General features: G+C 53.9%; 2 protein-coding genes across 3 annotated transcripts in view; both read right to left on the bottom strand.

Annotated features, from left to right (window-relative positions):
* The window catches only part of FTCD (formimidoyltransferase cyclodeaminase), a 13633-nt gene extending 7995 nt beyond the window's left edge, over positions 1-5638 (bottom strand). Inside the window, exons 1-6 of one of the 2 annotated variants that reach the window (XM_005878921.2) lie at positions 5504-5638; positions 4544-4727; positions 3247-3375; positions 1687-1775; positions 1235-1414; positions 20-157 (exon numbers count right to left, since the gene is read on the bottom strand). In XM_005878921.2, the coding sequence (XP_005878983.1) occupies positions 20-157; positions 1235-1414; positions 1687-1775; positions 3247-3375; positions 4544-4727; positions 5504-5557 (774 nt within the window). In that variant the 5' untranslated portion in view covers positions 5558-5638. Of the gene's footprint in view, positions 1-19; positions 158-1234; positions 1415-1686; positions 1776-2634; positions 2779-3246; positions 3376-4543; positions 4728-5503 lie in introns of those variants that run through there. The other variant, XM_014549988.1, reaches the window with a different exon arrangement.
* Positions 5639-8462: 2824 nt separating this feature from the next.
* On the bottom strand, positions 8463-18459 carry SPATC1L (spermatogenesis and centriole associated 1-like). Its single transcript, XM_005878920.2, has 4 exons — positions 17695-18459; positions 12569-12901; positions 9434-9585; positions 8463-9056 (listed from the first exon to the last, which is right to left on the bottom strand). Exons 1-4 carry the CDS (start codon positions 17894-17896, stop codon positions 8730-8732), a joined length of 1014 nt encoding a protein of 337 aa, XP_005878982.1. The 5' UTR covers positions 17897-18459; the 3' UTR covers positions 8463-8729.
* Positions 18460-19785: the final 1326 nt, after the last annotated feature.

Genomic DNA, 19785 nt, shown 5'->3' with positions numbered 1-19785 from the left:
GAAACGCCACCCTGTTCACCTGGGCTTCTCTGCAGGTCTCCTCATAGACCGTATGCAGCGCCGTGACCTCGAAGTCCAGGAGGTTGGTGGACACCTGAGCCAGGTTCTTTTCATCCAGGTACCAGCCAATGCCCTGAACCTTTTTCAGACGTCCTGGCTGCAAAGGAAAAGCCTTTCCCAGCCCAGGCCTTGTCCAGCCTCTCCTGGTTCCTGGTGAGAGCCATTTGCCCGGCATCCCCGGGGAAGAGGCAGGAGAGGAGGCTGGCAGGTGCGTTGGCCACCGTGGCCTGCAGAGGTGTGGTGCTCCCAGATGGTCGAGTGCACATGGCCCTCCTCCTCCCTCTCCCTCGCTCTCATCAGAGCCAGCAGGAAGGGACTGCCTGCCACAGGGAAACTGAGGCCCCAGAGGGCCAGTCTCCAGGATGCTCACCCCCACGGCCAGCAGGCTCAGACTAGACCCTGCCCATCAGCCAACACTCCACCCACACTGTGTCCTGGGGGCCAGCCCGGGGCCACCCCCACCCAACTCCAAACTCCTGTGTTTGGTCCCTTCCTTCCATTGCACCCCTCACCCCAGAGGCCGGCTGTCAGCCCCTCATCCTTGGGGTGACTCAACCCATCTGAAGAGGGACCTCTGACCTCTGATGTCAGCCAGAGCAGAAAGAAGGATTTGGGGTTCTCCTACATTTGTGTTGTACTTACACAATGGCAGCATCTGCAGGCTGGGGACCTGGGGTCTCTGGAGATGGGGGGCTGACAGGTGGGCAGAGCAGTGCCCTCCGCCTCCCTTACCAGGTGTTTCTGTGTCTACCTGTGTCCAACTAGGACTTTCTACAGTAGTGATGCTCAATCGAGGCGACAGCTGCTGTGGCAGACCAGGTGGGTCGGGGCACCTGAGAGTACCTGGGGGTACCTGGGAATATCTGGGGGAACCTGAGAGTACCTGAGATAACTGGGGTTCAGGAAGCAGCTGTGTTCCTTTCAGTATAGATTTGCTGCAATATTTTAACAAAGGGTACCACCCTGCCTGCTTCCATGGAAAATGTCCTTTAAAGCAAGTGCTCCCCCAATTCAAACACTAGACTCCCACCCTAACTCTTCCCACATGGCATGGACACTGAGGCTGGGCTGGTACAGGCCCACACCACAGTGCCACACAGCCTCCCTGGGCCACTGGTGATCCATGGGACATGCCCAGCCCACGGGGACGGCAGGCGGGCCTGGCTGCTCTCACCTGGTCCTTTCCACGGCCCTGCTCCCGGAGGTTGAGGGCGATGCGATGTGCCTGCTCCTTGGTGCTGAGCAGGTTGATGTTGAACGCGATGAGGAACTTCCGTGCCCCGGTGACGGTGGCCCCCCAGCTGGGGATGAAGGTGCTGGGGCCAAAGTCAGGTGCCCACTCTGCCTGCTTGAGCTGTAGGGAGACTCACCCTTGGGTGTTGTACCCCATGGAAGGGGTGCCCCGCTGGGTTGGGGAAGAGGAAGGAGAAAGGAAAAGGGTACATGCCCCTGGGGTTCACCCCAAACCCACCCGCCATCGAGGGAATACGGGGAGACTCACCCTTGGGTGTTGTACCCCATGGAAGGGGTGCCCCGCTGGGGTTGGGGAAGAGGAAGGAGAAAGGAAAAGGGTACATGCCCCTGGGGTTCACCCCAAACCCACCCACCATTGAGGGAATACGACACCTTCTCAGGCAGGGCCTCGTACTCCCCCGCCCGGATGGCCGGCAGGGTCCGGCGACTGGCCACCCGCGCCGCCTCGCCGTAGAGGTACACTGCAAGGGGAGCCTGGCCGGTCAGGCCCTGCAGCTGGGCAGTCCAGACCCCCCACTCCCAGAGGAGAACCGAGGCAGCCACTCCTGCCAGCCTCAGCCTGGAGGACAGGCCTCCTTCAGCTCCTGCCTCACTCAGGGTGGTCACTGATGGACACTCAGTGTGGGCCAGTTCCGCTCCTCTGCCCACCCAGGGTCAGGGCAGCCCCCCACCCTCGCTGTTCCCCCTGGACAGATGCCCCTGAAAAAGCCATCGGCCGACCAGGAGAGCTGGGGCACGCTACTGGGAGGATGTTCCCATTTCTTCCTAAAATGTGTTTTCATTGCACAATAAACATGACCACAAATTAAGGAAACGCACCACAAACTCCCAACACCCGCACATGCACAGGGACACGTGTGTGCTACTCCCCACATCTGCAGGGGGCGGGATGCGTGCCCCGTGCTCACGTGTCCTGTCCACCATGCACTTTGCTTCTAACGTGTCCCCATTTGTACCAGGTCATTTTCTTGATGTGGTCAATCCCCCAAGTGAAATGATTCCCTTAGGGCTGTCCACTCGTCTCACTAAATCACATGATAAAGTGGCTGCCCAGTTCCCGCTGCCTCAAGGCCTGAGAGCCCAGGACCCCCCTGGGCTGGGGCTTCCATTGCGTTTATCTCCTTATGGAAGTAATGGGAATGTTCTGTCAGTTTGCTGGTGGCAGTTTTTCAGGTTTTGGGTTTTTTTAATAATCTGCATGTTTAAGGAGTCATGAGCAGAGACTGGTGAAGGGTGCTGGTGGGAACTGAAAGTGAGGAGGGGCTGGCTGAGGAAACCCCTGAGATCAGGGCGCCCCTCCTGGGGGTGGGGGGCACTCACCTGGCACGCCCAGCTCCTCGGCCAGCCGCTGGCCAAAGGCCTGGGCACAGAGCACACACTCATCCATGCCAACGCCCCTCACCGGGATGAAGGGGCACACGTCCAGGGCTCCCATCCGAGGGTGCTCCCCTGCAGAGAGATGGGGGCCGAGGACCAGGAGGCCCAGCTGTGGGCGAGGACAAGGGCCCGGTGGGTTCCCCAAAACCTATCCCTCAGGCCCCATCTGCCCCACCATCCACACACTGACCCATTCACACCAACCACAGGGCCCCTGGGAGAGGCAGGCCCCCAGTATCTGGGCATCTGTGTTGTGTAAAAACTTCAGAGGGCCTGCCTTGCACACTTTACTCCTCAAACCTTTGGAATGTTAGCACAGGGCAGAATAACTTTGAACTGGGCGTTTATCTCCTTATGGAAGTAATGGGAATGTTCTGTCAGTTTGCTGGTGGCAGTTTTTCAGGTTTTGTTTTTTTTAATAACCTGCATGTTTAAGGAGTCATGAGCAGAGACTGGTGAAGGGTGCTGGTGGGAACTGAAAGTGAGGAGGGGCTGGCTGAGGAAACCCCTGAGATCAGGGTGCCCCTCCTGGGGGCGGGGGGGGGGGGCACTCACCTGGCACGCCCAGCTCCTCGGCCAGCCGCTGGCCAAAGGCCTGGGCACAGAGCACACACTCATCCATGCCAACGCCCCTCACCGGGATGAAGGGGCACACGTCCAGGGCTCCCATCCGAGGGTGCTCCCCTGCAGAGAGATGGGGGCCGAGGACCAGGAGGCCCAGCTGTGGGCGAGGACAAGGGCCCGGTGGGTTCCCCAAAACCTATCCCTCAGGCCCCATCTGCCCCACCATCCACACACTGACCCATTCACACCAACCACAGGGCCCCTGGGAGAGGCAGGCCCCAGTATCTGGGCATCTGTGTTGTGTAAAAACTTCAGAGGGCCTGCCTTGCACACTTTACTCCTCAAACCTTTGGAATGTTAGCACAGGGCAGAATAACTTTGGACTGGGCCTAAAGCAACACTGTGTCCCAAAGAACTATTTGCAAAGATAACAGAAAAGCAGATATTACGACTACAGGACTGAGCATTAAAGGCATTCTTTAGAGTCAGCGTTGCTGCGTTATCTGCACGACAGCACTGTCTTCCTTATATTGATGGAACTGTCCCCGCCTCCTTCTCATAAGGGCCCATTGCCTTTGTCTCCTCATCCGAACAGGGCTTCTGCCGGAATCAGTGTTTCCCGAAAAGCTATTCTTTGATCTCGAATAAATGCTTGTTGCCTCTCACTTTGCCCTTTTATTTTTAGGTGAACAGTGTCAACCCCTCCCTCTCCTAAAAACCACAAAGAAAACACGGAAGAGCTTCGAAGCTGTGCTCTCTGGGAGTCCTGGCCAGGCTGGAGGGCCCTCCTGGTCCCACGCTGGCCTCCAGCCCTCCCTGGCAGCTGGGAGCCCATGCCAAGTGTCCTGCTGCCAGCCAGCAGCCCCCCAAAGATGGCGACCCCCTCTCCTCCCCAGCGTTTCTCCCCTTCCCCAGTCAACTCCTCAGTCAGAAATGAGCCCCCATTTCTCAACAGTTGAGGTCACTTGTGAATTCCCTGCCTGTGGACCTGGCTGGTCTCCCTGCTGTGAGTGGCCAGAGACCTTTGACCCTGCCTGCCACCTGACGTGTTTGGCTTTGTAGGCTGTTGACAGGTCGGCTTCCAGCAGGGCCCTGTCTTCACCTTGCCCCCCACCCCCACCCCCAGGGCCTGCTCAGCGTGCTCCGGCCTCACTGCCGGTCACCCTGAAATGTGGATAGGCGTCGCCACGCACCTCTGCCTGGCACAGCGGGTCCCATGGGCGGCAGACCCCTCGGGGGCCACGGGGGTCCCCCATTCCATGCCCTGTTGGCGAGAACAGCCCCTCACCTTTGTGCTTGCTCATGTCAATGAGCCGGAAGGCAGCCCGGGCAGCGTTGAGGGCCCCCTCCACCACATCCTCGGGCCGCCCCACAAAGGTGTAGACGGTGCGGTTGGTGGAGGGGCCGGCGTCCACGTCCAGCAGCACGCAGCCAGGGGTCTGCGCCACAGCTTGGGAGATGGCGTCGATCACCTGGGGTGAGAGCCCGGCCCACACCTCGGTTTCCCCACTTGGAAGAGGGACAGGAGCTTCAGAGGTGGCTGCGCCTCTCCTGTCCGCGCCCCCCCCCCCCAACCAAAGGTGCACCCAGCAGGCTGCACTGAGCATCTGGGAATCCCCACGAGCAGGAGCCTGGCTGTAGTCATTGCTCCTGCAGGAGAAACGGAGGCAGGAAGCAGCGCCTGGGCAGAGGAGCTGCTGGGGCTCCAGGGAGGTGACCTACAGGCCAAGGTCACAGAGGGTCAGGGTTCCGGCCCCTCCACGAGGCCTCCAGTGGGAGTAGCTGCATCGGGAGAGGGGCACGAAAGGCCCAGAACCTTCTGAGGTGACAGAAATGCCCAGTGGCCTAGAAGCAGGGACTCGGGGCCCAGACTGCTCTGAGGCCCTCGGCAGCCTGCCCCGCCTCTCTGTGCCTCAGTTTCCTCGTAGGTGATGTGAGGATAACAACGGTGCTCACCTCACCGGAGACAGAGGAACCAGGGCAGAGACCCTCAAACAGCCTGGGGGTCGGGGTTAGGGGCCCCATTTTCACAAGAGGCCAAGGGATTTGTTCAAACCTGGGTCAGGACCCCTGCCTGACCACCCCCTTCCTCACGCCCCTGCCCCAGGTTGGTCACTTCTAGGTTTCCCACACTCACGGGGCATACATGTCGCTGTGGCTGAGAGGAGGTGTCCCCTTTGAGAGGAGATACTCCCAACCCCGCACCAAGCAGACCCCTTGCTCCTTGCGCTGCCCCCCGGCACCTCACCTCCTGGTTGTTCCCCTCTGAGAAGTTGGGGACACATTCCACCAGGCGAGACATGGTCTGGGCCTTGGTCCTCGATCGCGACGCTCTTCTCACAGAAGGAGGGAAGGACAGACAGGCCTCTCCAGTGCCCGGCAGGGCCTTTATACTACCCCCCACCCCCACCTCCGGGCTGCTTATTAACCATCCGTTATGGCGAGGAGAAGGGGGCAGGCTGGTCCCTGCACAAACACCGAGCGAGCAGTCCGGGGAGGGGCAGACCCAGGATCCCAGTGAGGCTGAGATCCCAGTTGGAGGAGAAGGAGGAGGAGGGATCGCTCTGGCAGGGTGGGCGCCCCTGAAAGAAGCTCCTGTGGCCGGGACCCTCAGTGGGGAAAAGTCCTCACCAGACCCCTCAGGTCAGCTGGGACTCCATTCCCATCGTGGCCCGGGGCCATCTGGTGGCCATCGTGTGAACTCCTTCATGACCCTCCAGGTGACTCTCTGGGTCTCCGTTCATTCACGTAAATGACCAAGCTTCAGGGCATCCAAGGGCCAAGAAGGGCCCTGTGAGGCTTCAGCACTGGCCCAGCTCTGGGCAGAGGTCAGCTCAGCCCCGTCAGGCAGGAAAGTGGGGGAGAGTAAGTGTGTGCCGGTGTGTGGGTGCCCCGGTGGGCAGGCAGGCCGGGTGAGACCCCGGCTCTCCCCAGCCGTGGTCACTGCTCCCCAAGGCCAGGGGCTCCACAAAGGGGCAACGTGCCCCCGGGCAGCAGAATGAGACCCTACACTCAGAGGGCTGTGCTCAGGTCAACGCTGTCTTGACGTTTTAGATGATCTTTTTTGTTTGTTTAATATATTTTTGTTGATTTTAGAGAGGAAGGGAGAGGGGGAGAGAGAGAGAGAGAAACTTCAATGATGAGAGGGAAGCATTGATCAGCTGCCTCCTGCATGCCCCACACTGGGGATTCAAGCCCACAACCTGGGCATGTGCCTTGATCGGGAATTGAACCATGACCTCCTGGTTCATAAGTCAATGCTCAACCACTGAGCCACGCCAGCCCGGCTAGATGATCTTTAATCAGGACGGGCATTTCATTCTGCAAAGGCCCACCAGTCACATGGCCACTCTGACAACATGTGGACACCGCACAGGCACCCCGTTTGTCATTCTCCCAGGCACAGGTACCCCACACAGCTGTTAGGGTAGTCAGTGTCTGAGGCTACTTCACCCCTCAGCAGTCACTGTGGGGAGGAGGTGCCCAGATCTTCAGATCCCCAGCTGTTCAATTCACAGGAACCCGGAGGAAGAGGGACCCCACCACCCTGGAGCAGACTCTCAGAGGCTGGGGACCAGCCGGGTCCTCTCCAACCTTGGCTCCCCTGGGCGAATGTGGGTGACCATGGGTGATGGCCATACCACCTCCAGGGCCCACAGAGGGGCTGTGGCAGCCTTGGCAGCACCTGGCAGGTGCCACAGGCCCAGCTGGGGCTGTTCTCCAAACCCGCCCTGATGCGAGGCCTCAGCTGGGGAGAGCCTCCAGCCCAGGGGCGCCCAGAAGTGCCCGCCAGCACCTCTTGTGGCAGAGGCCCCAGTGCTGCATGTGTGCACCGGCAGAGGCCCCCCGGAGGCAAGGGTCCCTCAGCCAGAGGTCTGTGTCCAGCGGCTGGAAGGGAAGCATGGGGGTCTGTGATAGAATGATTGTGACCCCAAATTCACACGTTGAAGCCCTAAGTCCTAAAGTGACTGTATTTGGGGAGAGAGAGAATCTTTCCAGAGGTAACTGGGTTAAAGTGAGGTCACTAATTGAACAAGACTGGTGTCCCCGTAAGAGGAGGAGATTAGGACACAGACACACAGAGGGGCAGCCATGTGAGGACACCAGACACAACGGTGTGTACATGCCACGGACAGAGGGCTCGGGAGCAGCCAGCCCTGTGGCACCTGTGGACTGTGAGCAGTGATGTCTGTTGTTCAAGCCACTTGTTCTGTGGTGTTTGTTGCAGCCTGAACTGACCAACACCGGGGCCTAAGGTCCAGGATGTCCAGGAGACACCAGGCTGTGAGGACTGAGGGACAGGTTGCCCCACACTAGGGGTGGCCCAGAAATCCCAACACCTTCCTCCTGGTCCCCACCCCAGAGAAGTGACAGGAGACACTTGAAACCAAACCCCAGGAAGGAGGCCTTGGAGGTCCCCTACCCTCTCTAGACCTCAGGGGGACGGAGCTGAGGGCTCCAGCGGGAGCAGTGGTACGTTTCCTATGGGAACAGTCCTGGGCCAGGCAACACCTTCCTCCTGGTCCCCACCCCAGAGAAGTGACTGGAGACACTTGAAGCCAAACCCCAGGAAGGAGGCAACGCCAGGCCCTGGAGGTCCCCTACCCTCTCTAGACCTCAGGGAGACGGTCCTGAGGGCTCCAGCGGGAGCAGTGGTACATTTCCTGTGGGGACAGTCCTGGGCCAGAGCTTGGCCACGGCTGGAACACAAGATGCTGGGACTGGACCTGGGGTGACGCTGGGTTTTGAGACATTAAATAATCTAGTAGGGCCCAAGTCAGTTTGGCTCAGTGGATCAAGCCTGCAACCTAGATTCGTGCCCTTGACCAGAATCGAACCTGGGACCCTTTAGTCTGCAGGCCGATGCTCTATCCACTGAGCCAAACCGGCTAGGGCAAAATTCCTAACTTTTGAACAAGGGGCCTGCGTTTTCATTTTGCACAGGGCCCAGCAGAGCCTGCTGCCATCCTGCCAGCCCCTGAATCCTTGCCTCAGGCTCTGCTTTTGGAAAAACCCAAACTATGACAGGACCCTCTGGCCCTTTCAAGGGGAAGATCCTTGAGGTTGGGGGCTGGGGGCCCTGCCCGAGCCTCAGCCCTTCCCCCTCGGGGCTCTGTCCGGGTGTCATTCCACAAACACCAGGGGCACCTCCTGTGTGCAGCCCCGGCGATGACCAAGGCGCTCTCAAGCCCTCAAAGAGCCGAAGGTAAACAAGTAAACAGATGATTTTAATAAAGTGTGACAAGTGCCCCGCAGGTGTGGGCGCTGGCGGGACTGTGGGCGCTGGGTGCGCCCGGCTGGTCCATGAAGGTGCCTGCTCTTGCGCAGCGTGCCCGCCTGTGGCCTTGGGCTCTCCCTCGGCGGACATGGCCCTTCCCCCGCTGGAGGGGACTCACAGGAGGCACGTTGGCCCCCAGGGTTTGGAACAAACACGTTTATTGCAGGAAAGGCGTGGCGGGTGCTGGGGCCCGGGCTCACCAGGCGAAGAGCGGCTTGCTGTCCTCCTTGGAGAGCTCGCACAGGCAGTTGAGCAGCAGGAGCGAGTCGCCCAGGAACTTGGGGGGCACGATGTCGATGACCAGCTTGCGCAGGGCGGCCGGGCTGCTGTGCAGCGGGTTGGCGCGCAGGTCGGGCCGCTGCTTCAGGATGCCGTAGGTGTTGATGAGGAACTCACTGAACACGGGGTGCACCTCGCGGTTGTAGCCCAGCTTCTCCAGGCGCGCCATCAGCGTCAGGTAGCGGTGTGTCAGCTCCCGCAGCTTCTTCTCATCCACAGAGCCGTCCAGGGACTTGATGGACGTCTGGGGACGCAGCGCACGGGGAAGGTGGGGCTTGGCCACAGAACCCGCCACAGGAGGCCAGGGTGGGGACAGTGATCAGATTTCCGTGAAGGAAGCTTCACAGACGGGCAAACGGGCCCAGAGCCAAGCTCCCCACCACAGTGAGCTCCCCACTCTCCCCTCCAGCAGACAGTGTCAGGGACAAGAGCAGGGCCCCATCCCAGGCGAGGCCAATGCGTTCTGTGGCCACGGGAGCCACTCCTGAGACTGTCCCAGGCCACAAGGCAGAGGTGCTCATGGCAAGGGCTCAGCACACCTCGGACACAGGGTACCACAGGTGACAGGCAGGGAGGGAACCTGGGGCAGGGAGGAGACCCCCACGGGGCGAGGAGGCACACCTGCTTGATCTTCTCAGGGATGTTGGACACGGTAAAGCCATAGAGCCGGGTCACCCCGGGGAAGACGTAGGCCAGGATGCGCCTGTCCAGCTGGAAGGCGATCTCCCCGACGATGCGCCCGTCCTTCTCCGAGCTGCTGAAGCTGTGGATCTCTGCGGGGAGCAGGGGAGGACGGTGCGACAGGCTGGAGTCCCCCACACATAGGGTCAAGGGCCACCCGCCTTCCTCCTGCCTGTGCTCCAGTATCCATTTGAGGGAAAGGGCCAATTTGAATGTGGCCGCTGCGGGTTCCAGGTGAAGCACTGACAGGGGCTCCCCAGGGCCCCGGTCTCAATAGTGATGTATAGGCGCCTTCCCCCAGGCCCCCTGGGAGGGCAAAAGAAAACTGGACTTTTCTGTTGCCAAAAAGGAAAAGGATCCTTCCTCTCCTCCCTTTTCTTAATGTGTCCCCTAGGAAACCTGGGATGCTAAGTCCTTGCTCCATCCCTTTGGGATGTTTTACAGCCCAGGATTGTTTATCTTGTCCCCCTGTTACCAGGGAGTCTGCCCTCCACCTGGGTCAAGCCCCATCCCTATGATCAGGTGAATACAGGATGCCCAGGCCTGTCCCATCACCCAAGGATGGGGGACTGAGTAACACGAGAACACCTATGTAACACACATAACAAGTCTAGTCTGCCTGGCTGGTGAAAGGGGAGATTCTGTCCGTCTTGGCAACTCTGTGCCTTGCAGGCTGGCTTACTGTTCATTTGATGGCAAGACTCCTTTTCTACGTTTGTGCAGAGGATTGCTGGATGGGCAGGAGATTCTATTTTTAGTAATTTCCCAGATGTTATCGGGCACATGGACCACGTTTCCCCTCCAAGTCTCCCATCTCATATCCCCCACAGACAGCAAAAATGCTGAATAAAAACTTAGCAAATTGAACCCAATGATACGGAAAACTATAATACATCATGACGGAGCAGGATTTATTTCAGCAATGCAAGGGTGGTTTTAAAATTCAAAAATCAACCAACGTAATTTACTATATCAACAGATGACAAATGAAAATGCTCAAGATGCAGAAAAAGCATTCAACAAAGTCCAACACCCATTCATGATAACTCTAGCAAACTAAAAATTAAAGGGCAGTTCATCAACCGGATGAAGGCATATACAAAAACCTTAGCGAACACCATACTTAATGGTGACAGACTGAATGCTTTCCCTTAAAGCAATAAAAGAAATGACTGCCCACTGTTACCATATCTAGTCAACATTATTCTAGAGGTTCTAGCCAATGCAGTAAGACCAAAAAAAAAAATTAAAGTCACACAGATTAGAAATGAAAAAAAATAACCTTGACATCTATCCCAAGGAATCTTTTTTTTAAAAACTGCTAGAACAAATAATTGAGTTCAGTAAGGTTGCAGGACACAAAGATGCATTTTCAGAATTCGCCAAAGAAAAAGAAAAAGAACCAATAGGGTGTGTGTGTGTGTGTGTGTGTGTACATACTTATGTGTTTATTATAAAATGTGTGTGTGTGTGTGTGTGTATGTGTGTGTGTACATACTTATGTGTTTATTATAAAGGCTCACATGATTATGGAGACTGACAAGTCCCAAGATATGCAGGTGAGTCATTAATATGGAGCCCAGGATGGCTGATGATATAGCTCCAGTCTGAATTCAAAAGTCTGAGAACCAACAGAATCAATGATGTGCTCCAGTCCAGAGGCAGCAGGCATGAGACCCAAGATGTTTCCGTTGGAATCCAAAGGCAAGAAGAATTCTCTCTTCTTCAAGAGGGGGGCAGCATTTTTGTCCTATTCAGGCCTTCAACTGATTGGATAAGGCCCACCCACATCAAGGAGAGCTATCTGCTTTACTTAGTCTAATGATTTCAATATTAGACTCATCCAGAAATACCCAGAATACCCAGGATAATACTCAACCAAATAATCTGAGCACCTAAATAAATGGAAAGATATAAAATGTTCATGGATCTGAAAACTCAACATTGTTAAGGTGTCATTTCACTGGAAACTGATCTATTTCATCTATAGATCCAAGACAATCCCAGCAAGCTTTCTTGTAGAAATGAACAAGTTGGTTCTAAAATTCATATGGAAATGTAAAGGTCCTAGAATAGCCAGAACAACTTTGCAAAAAGAGAACAAAGTGGAAGAACTTATACCATCTGGTTTATGGTCTTATAAAGGTACAGTAATTGAGACAGGATGTATTGGAATCAACATAAACATAGGCAAATAGAACAGGCTGGAGAATCAAGAAATAGATTCAGACATATCTGGATAACTGATTTTTGACAAAAGTGTCAAGTCAATTCAATGGGGAAAAGATCATTTGTTTTTCATCCAAAAATTTGTTTCTTAGAGAGAGGGGAAGAGAGAGAGAGAGAAAGGAACATTAATGTGAGAGAGAAACATCAATCCTTGGCCCCCGTATGCACCCCGATCAGGGATTGAATCAGCAGCCTGGGTATGTGCCCTGGCAGGGAATCGAGCATGAGATCTTTTGGTGTACAGGATGACGCTCCAACCAACTGAGCCACACTGGCCAGGGCAAGGTAATCTTTCTAAATACTGTTGCTGGAAGAAGTGACTACCTAATGCAAACCTCATACTATATACAAAAATTAGCTCATAATTGAACCTAAATGTAAAACCTAAAACTATAAAACTTCTGGAAGAACAGATTGGAGTGAATCTTTTTGATATTGAGCTTGGCAAAGATTTCTTAAATGGGACACAAAAAGCATGAAATATATATTATTTAAAAAGTCAATAAACCAAACTTCACCAAATTAAATTGTATTGCTCTTCAAAAACAAAGTATTGAAAATGGAACAGCCATGAACTGGGAGACCATGTTGGCAAAACATAGACCCAGAAGAGAATTTGCATCCAGACTATATGATGAACTCTTACAGCACAATGATAAACAATCCAATTTTCTTTAAATGGGCAAAAGATTTGAACAGAAGCAGCCCTGATCCTGGCCTCCCAGCCACACTCTCCTCCCTGTGCTGGGTGGGTGGAGAAGCTGTGCTCAGATGGCCACCCAGACCCGCCCTACCCAACTGCCGGCCACTGCACCATGTGCCCACGGAGTGCCCCCCTCGCCGTACCATTAAGGTAGTAGCTCCTCCTGGTCCTGTCTCCCGAGGGCAGACTGTTCTCTGAGAAGCACACCTTCTTGGGCCGGGTCACCTCCCTGGGCTCCAGTGGGTCCTGCAAGGGGTTCAGGAGTGGGCACAGCTTCCTGTCAGTGCTTCGAGGCGCGTGCAGCTCCTGGGGGCTGAGGAAAGCCTTGAAGGACACCTGGGAGGAAGTCACACAGCCTGGGGAAGTGTCGTCTTCTCTGGAGAGGGGGGCGTGCGAGCACAGCAGGTCCTCCAGGGAGGATGTCTGCAGCTGGGAGGGCACCTCAGGGATGCTGGTGAACCTTCCAATATCTGGAACTGGGACAGGGAGGAAAGGGAGGAGAGGTCAGGCTGATGTTCCTAAAACATCCCCCAAAGTGTAAAGGACACTTTAAGAACACTCGTACACCCCACCCCAAGCTCTGACACCTGCTCACATCCCCCATCTTCAGAGCCCTCCCCATTCCCCTCTGGAGAAGGTGAAAGATGTGGGTGCAGCAACTGTGGGCCCCGCCCCTGCCCAAGGAAGCCACCAGCCTTGAGTTTATGGGCCCAGCAAGCATGTGTTCCTCGGGAGCTCCTACCCACCATGCATCCACACCCAGTACAGTGATCTTTACATGCTTTTTCGGTTTTATGTAATGGTATCAACCTATGCCCGTTTAATTCTCAGTAAACCTTTTTGCTGCAGCATCTTTTTTGGGATTTATCCATGTTGAGTTACTGGGTAGCTAACTGGTTCATTTAACCATTTCCTAGCACACACAGATATGCACACACACAGGTACAGTGATTTTTGTTTTCTATATATCGGAGAGGAAGGGAGAGGAAGAGAGAGATAGAAACATCAATGATGAGAATCATTGATTGGCTGCCTCCTGCACACCCCCTACTGGGGATCGAGCCCGCAACCCAGGCATATGCCCTTGACCGGAATCAGACCCGGACCCTTCAGTCTGCAGGCCGACGCTCTGTCCACTGAACCAAACCAGCCAGGGCTAGCTGATTTTGTTTTCTACAACAGCAGTGGTGGCCCTGTGCACACAGCAGCTTCTGATCACTCCGTGGTATGTATAGACCAAGCTGATGATGACACATGGCTTTTCCCTACTCCTTGGTGACATTGAACGTCTTGTGCGTCCATGGGCCGCTCAGGTTTCCATTCTGTGAAATATCTATGCCTCTTCTTTGCTCATTTTTTTTTGGTTAAATGATTTGTAGCAGTTCCTTTTGTACTCTGCATCCTAATGCCTTATTGATAAAATGTCTTCTCTCAGTGGGTGCCTTGCTGATATTTTAACTCTGTTTGGTTTTTTTTATTGATTAAGGTATTACATATGTGTCCTTATCCCTCCTTTAACCCTTCTTTTATGGTGACTCTTATCATGCAGATTTTTAAAAATTTTAACATGTCATATTTAACCTATCAATTCCTCTGTGGTCTATGAAATCCTTTTCTACCCCTATGTCATGGCTTTTTCTCCTAGTAATAAAGCGAATATGTATATTTGAAAAAATAGTTTAAGAGCTATATTACAAAATTAAACCCTAAAATGTGCCTACTACTCTATCCCCAGCAGTGCTTTCCTCAAAAAACAGTTCTCCAGAAGGAAAGTAATCGGTATGAGGCCTGCCTCCTTTCTGCCCACCCAGCCAGCACAGCCAGTCCCAACAGCGGCTCAGTGCCTCAGTCTCCCACCCAGCCCACTGCAGGGCCCAGAACCTGTCAACACCATCTTCCAAGAATTCACCCAGCATGAGTCATCAAACACCGCGCAGTCCTGGGTTCTTCCCCAGAGGAGAGTGGAGCCCAGTGCTTGGAAAGGGGGTTCTGTTCCACCTCACCTCAGAGACTGGGGAAGAGCGCCATCTAGTACCGGCTTTAAAGGGATTTTGTTGCGGTCAGCTGGCTTTGGGCTTTGCTTTTAGCTTCAGTTTAGTAAACTGTGACTCCGATTATTCCCAAGACTTCAATAAAGTTCTATTAAACACTTTAAACATTTTTAATCATCAGTCAAGTCTAAAATATAGGTATAATTTTAAACCACATTATAATAAACTATAAAGAAATAACAAGCCCTGACCAGTTTGGCTCAGTGGATAAAGCATCGGCCTGCGGACTGAAGGGTCTCAGGTTTGATTCCAGTCAAGGGCATGTACCTTGGCTGTGGGCACATCCCCAGTGGGGGGCGTGCAGGAGGCAGCTGATTGATGTTTCTCATTGATGTTTCTAGCTCTCTGTCCCTCTCCCTTCCTCTCTGTAAAAAATCAATAAAATATATTTTTTTTTTAAAAAAAGAAATAACAAGAGTGAACAGAAAACTCTGTCTCCTCAGAATTAAAAGGATTCTCCTGAGTAATGATCATATCAAAAACAAAAATAGGAAAACACAATTATTGAGAAAAAATTAAAATCAGAACATTAGAGTAAGGCATTAGCACATTCAAAACTATATTTATCATGAAATTAGTAATGTAAGTTCTTTACTTTTTAAAAATCACCCAAATGCCCTAACCGGTTAGGGTTATTAGAGCATCGGCCTGCAGACTCAAGGGTCCCAGGTTCGGTTCCGGTCAAGAGCATGTACCTTGGTTGCGGGCACATCCCCAGTGGGGGGTGTGCAGGAGGCAGCTGATCGATGTTTCTCTCTCATCGATGTTTCTAGCTCTCTATCCCTCTCCCTTCCTCTCTGTAAAAAATCAATAAAATATATTTTTAATAAATAAATAAAAATCACCCAAAAAGTTAAACACTCAAATCAAAATATGAGAGGAACTCTTAAGGAAAGCAAAAATTTAAAAACTATAAAAATGACAGCAGAAATACACTGGAAACAGTTCTATGGAAAGTCCAATAAGATAACAAAACTGTGGAAAGCTACTTTAGAGAAACAGAGAACATACAGGAATAAAATTGAAAGTGAGAAAAGCGATTTAAGAATGACTAGGAAGGAAATGCTTGAATTAGAAAAGATTATATATAATTGTATATTAACTGGAAATTTTGATAAAAGAAGAGATCTTCAGGGAAATTATTTTTAAATGTCTCAATAAGAGGTAGAAAACCTAAAGGGACCAATAAAGAAAGAAGAAAAATCTGGAAGTTGTAAAATAATTATGCTCTAAAGGGCTGCAGGGCTGTGTGGTTGGCGGGTGAATTCTTGCGAATTCCCAGACAATGCATAATCCCTACATCATATAAACGGGGTTGGAACACTGAAAAATTAAAAGATGCTTGATTGAGGTTCTAGTTTGTCACGACTATGCTATTAAATCCCTGCAAAGAACCCACAGGAAGAAAACACAGCCTAGACTCGCGGAGGAACAGAGCCCGAGATCCTGAGCTAAGCCCCATCCAGAACCAGCAGAGCCCAGGACCCTGCGTCTCCCAAGGGAGCAGAGCAGCGACACCCCACGGACAGGCCGAGGGAAGCCACTGAACGCACCTCCACGGATGCCACAACAAGGTCATCAAAATTGAACAAGATGAGCCATTTCTCAAGTTTTTGTTTTTTAAAAAGAAGGACTCTTCCCTACCACCCAGCCTGCGTGTCCGCCACCCTTGGGCAGACAGGGCATCACTGCCCACCGGCTGCCAGGAGGACAGGGACAGGCTGCTGGAGCCAAAGCTCTGAGAGTTTGAGAAACAAAGACCAAAACAAGTGTGCACGCTGTCAATCTCGTTTAAAGGGTCATTTATAAATAGTGCAGTCGTAGACGCAGAAAACGGGAATGAATTGAAAAATAGTGGAATAAAAACAGCTTATGAAGAGGCTGATGCAGGTTGGGTATTTACCTACCAACAGCTTTCCAAAATACATCAATTCTGATGACTCCACAAATACAATGGGGGGAAAATCCATAACTGTAAGAAAGAACATGAAGTGCTCCCAGAATAAACTTACTGATAAATGTGAAAAATTTATATGTGAGAAACAGGTGAGGAGACTTGGAAAAACTGTGAGCCAGCATAGCTTAGTGGGTGAAGTCATCCTTGGGGTATATGGAAGAATAAGTAGATAAAAATGTGAGAAAAAGAAATAATGTGAAGAATAATTACCCTGCCTCTGAGCTGATAACTCTACTTTAGCAAAACGTACCTAAGGAAATAACCCTAAATATAAAAGTGCTTTTGCTGTGTTATTTATCCCAGGATAAGAAAGAAGTATACTTTCAAACATGAGGAAAAGAGTTCATTAAATTGTGTTCATGTGATTTTTTAATATCACAGTCAGTCATTTAAAAATATACTTATAGCAGCACAGAAATAACCATGTCGTGATGTTAAAGGGAAAGAGGCAGAGGACTGTACATAGAGAACACTCAAAAACTACTAAAAACCATCTCCACCCAGAACAATGAGGATTGCGTGAACCCCCGAGAACTGAGGTGGGGGGCCCAGGTTGGGGCTTAGGGGACCTGCCACCCCCTCTGGTCCCTTTGAAACTGTGCATTGTGCTTGAAAACCCGAGTGAAGGGAACAGCCCAACAGGAGCCTGGCTGGGAACCGTGCACACGCTTCCCCGAGAGCAGGCGTGGCTGCTGCACGGGCCGGGTGTTGGGAAGGCAGGGAGGGCAGGCACCTGCTCCTCGGTCGGCAGAGTGCAGGGGCCGCAGCCTCTGGGGAGCATTCGTGTCTATTTCAACATGTCAACCGCTCCCAGCCTTTGACCCAAGGATCTCCCGCAGTCACCCCTGCAGCTGGTCACTGAGGCCCGTGTCAGGCTGTCCGTGGTCACCGCTGGAAGGACATTGCCGGTCGTGGGGTCAGACGGAGGGCCATGTGAACCCCACTCGGGCCAGTCTGCTCTCCGAGAGGGATGCAGGCGGCAGGGCCAAGTGCCGGGCCTGGCGGGGCCAACCCCGAGGCCTGGAGGTCCCGAGATCACACACATCCTGTTTGAAGCCACCGTGGCAGCGCCTGTGTGCTGGTCACTGATACACACACCAGCTCAAGGGGCGAAGCCACCGCACCTCGTTTTCCAGGTGTGGACTGACAGGCTCACCCGAGGACACACAGCAGGGTGAGCACCTGGACCTGGGGGAAGGAGGGGTGGCCGGGACCACCTGCAGGAGCAGCCCCCCACGCCCGGGCCACCCTGCGGCCTCACCTGCAGTCGTGGGGGAGCAGTCCTCGGGGTAGGCCGGTGCCTTGGGGAAGAGGAGGTCCCGGCTGCTGCGGCCGCAGCTCTCCTGGCAGCTCTCGCTCAGCAGGCGCTTGAGCATCTGGTTCTCCTTGAGCAGCCGCACCTGCTTCTTGAGGTCGGCGTTCTCGCTCATGAGCCTGTTCATTAGCTCGTTCCCCTCGGCCATGACCAGGACGCCTTGCTCACGTGTGGGCCTGTGGCCCCATGGAGATGGAAATCCAGAGCCACGGTGCCGCAGAAACGGCCCGGACCGGAGTTCCACGAGGGCCCCACCTTCCGCAGCCTTGTGATGTCGCCTTAAAGAGGCGGCGCCCTGCCCACTGCCACCCGCAGACTTCCTGGGGGTGCCCAGACCGGAGCGCACGGCAGACACCTCACACCAGGGACGGACGAGGGAGGTGGGGCCAGGCCAAGCCTAGGTGGGGGGCCTGTGACGCTCATGGGGAGGCCCGCCCCACCCAGGAACACACAGGACCAGGCCTGAGACAGGATGGTTCTGGCACCTTCTAGGAACAGCCAGAATATTGGGCGGAGGGGGTATCCCATTCACACCATGGGAGTCCGCAGGCCCAGTGGGGACGTCACCTTTACTCTGAGTGACTGTGCAGCCGCCCACACCACCCTGTCACCCTGGACCTTGGACCGGGCGACTTCCCGCCTCCAGGCCCAGCCAGGCTCTCAGAGGCTGGCTGATCAGCCCAAACCTGGGCAGGTGTCTGGTGCCCTGGGCACACACTTGAGGGAGGAAGGGGCAGTGAGGACAGAGGGAGCCCAGCTTGGAGCCACAATGGTCCCAGCCCCAGAAGCTCCAGCGGCTCCCACGGGCTGGCGGTTGGAGGCCGCCTGCTGACCACGCTGCCCTGGTGGAAAGGGCCGGGGTGGCACAGCCCTGTCCTGCACAGACAGTGCGGAGTGTCTGACACTGACCGTTACTGGACATAACTGAAGACCCCCACCAGAGCACAGGGGCCATCTGGACCAATCACAGGCAGGCCTGTGGCTCACGGAGTCCTGCCAGAGCCAGATTCCAGCCACACAGTCAGCCGGGCCTCTGGGAAGCCCGCCCATCAGGACCCCACCGAGATGCTCTTCCCTCACCTGCTCAAGTAGCTTAGCTCTGTGCTATTTCCTGGCTCCAACGGTCTTGGTCCTGCTTTTCCGAAGCCACAAGGCAACAGACGGGTTGACTCCTGACCCCCCAGAGAAGGATCATGGCCCAAAAAAGGAACCAGCGTGTCTTCCACCCCTTTTGCCCCAATGCTGCGCTCCTGGCTCAGCATCACGGCACTGGGTGCGAGTGACAAGTGGGGTGTCTCCAGGCAGAACAAGGCCTTTGTTCCCCAGACTGCCCAACGCCTACCATGTGGCTTCAAGAAATGCAAGCCTGAGTCAGGCATGGTAGGAAGGACAACTTCTAAATCCCAAACGCCCCTACGCTTCCCCAGATGGACCAGTGTATGGACCCACAGGCCCTCACGTTAGAGGGAACTCTCCCCCCGAGGGAGGGTGTGGGTGCTTCTGGGACCCACAGCAGATGCCCGCTAGACCTCTTCACCAGCTCCTCCCATCACATTCGAATCCCATGTCTTTCCCACCCCAAGAAAACTTTCTCGATGCCACAGCCCCTTCATCATGTCAACACCCAGCCAGTGTGCTGGTCCTAGTGCACTATCTTGTTGTTGTTGTTAATCCTCACCCAAGGATATTTTTCCATTGATTTTTAGAGCATGGAAGAGAGAGGGAGAGACAGAGAGACAGAAACATAGATGTGAGAGAGATACATTGATTGGTTGCCTCCCACATGCTCCTCGACCAGGGACCGGGGATTGAGCCTGCAACTGAGGTATGTGCCCTTGATCACAATCAAACCTGAGACCCTTCAGACCGAGGGCCCATGCTCCAACCACAGAGTCAAACCGACTAGGGCTCTTAAACATATTTTTATTGCCTCAATTAAACTGATGTAGCAACAATGATTATGTTATTAAGGAAAAGTAGTCTTTTAGAGGTAAGTTTCCACTGCGAGTTAAACATTTCCTCAAAGGAAAGGGTATA

Source organism: Myotis brandtii, unplaced genomic scaffold (genome assembly GCF_000412655.1).
Source record: "Myotis brandtii unplaced genomic scaffold, ASM41265v1 scaffold577, whole genome shotgun sequence".
Lineage (NCBI taxonomy): Eukaryota > Metazoa > Chordata > Mammalia > Chiroptera > Vespertilionidae > Myotis > Myotis brandtii.
This window is presented reverse-complemented; position numbering and strand designations above follow the sequence as displayed.

Excerpts from the sequence above, each read along its gene's own strand:
- SPATC1L (XM_005878920.2), bottom strand. The coding sequence starts at position 17,896 with ATGGCCGAGGGGAACGAGCTAATGAACAGGCTCATGAGCGAGAACGCC. Across the intron at positions 9,586-12,568 it reads GAGGAGCTACTACCTTAATG|AGATCCACAGCTTCAGCAGC; the intron begins GTACGGCGAGGG and ends TGCTCCCCGCAG. Across the intron at positions 9,057-9,433 it reads TCCCTGAGAAGATCAAGCAG|ACGTCCATCAAGTCCCTGGA; the intron begins GTGTGCCTCCTC and ends CTGCGTCCCCAG.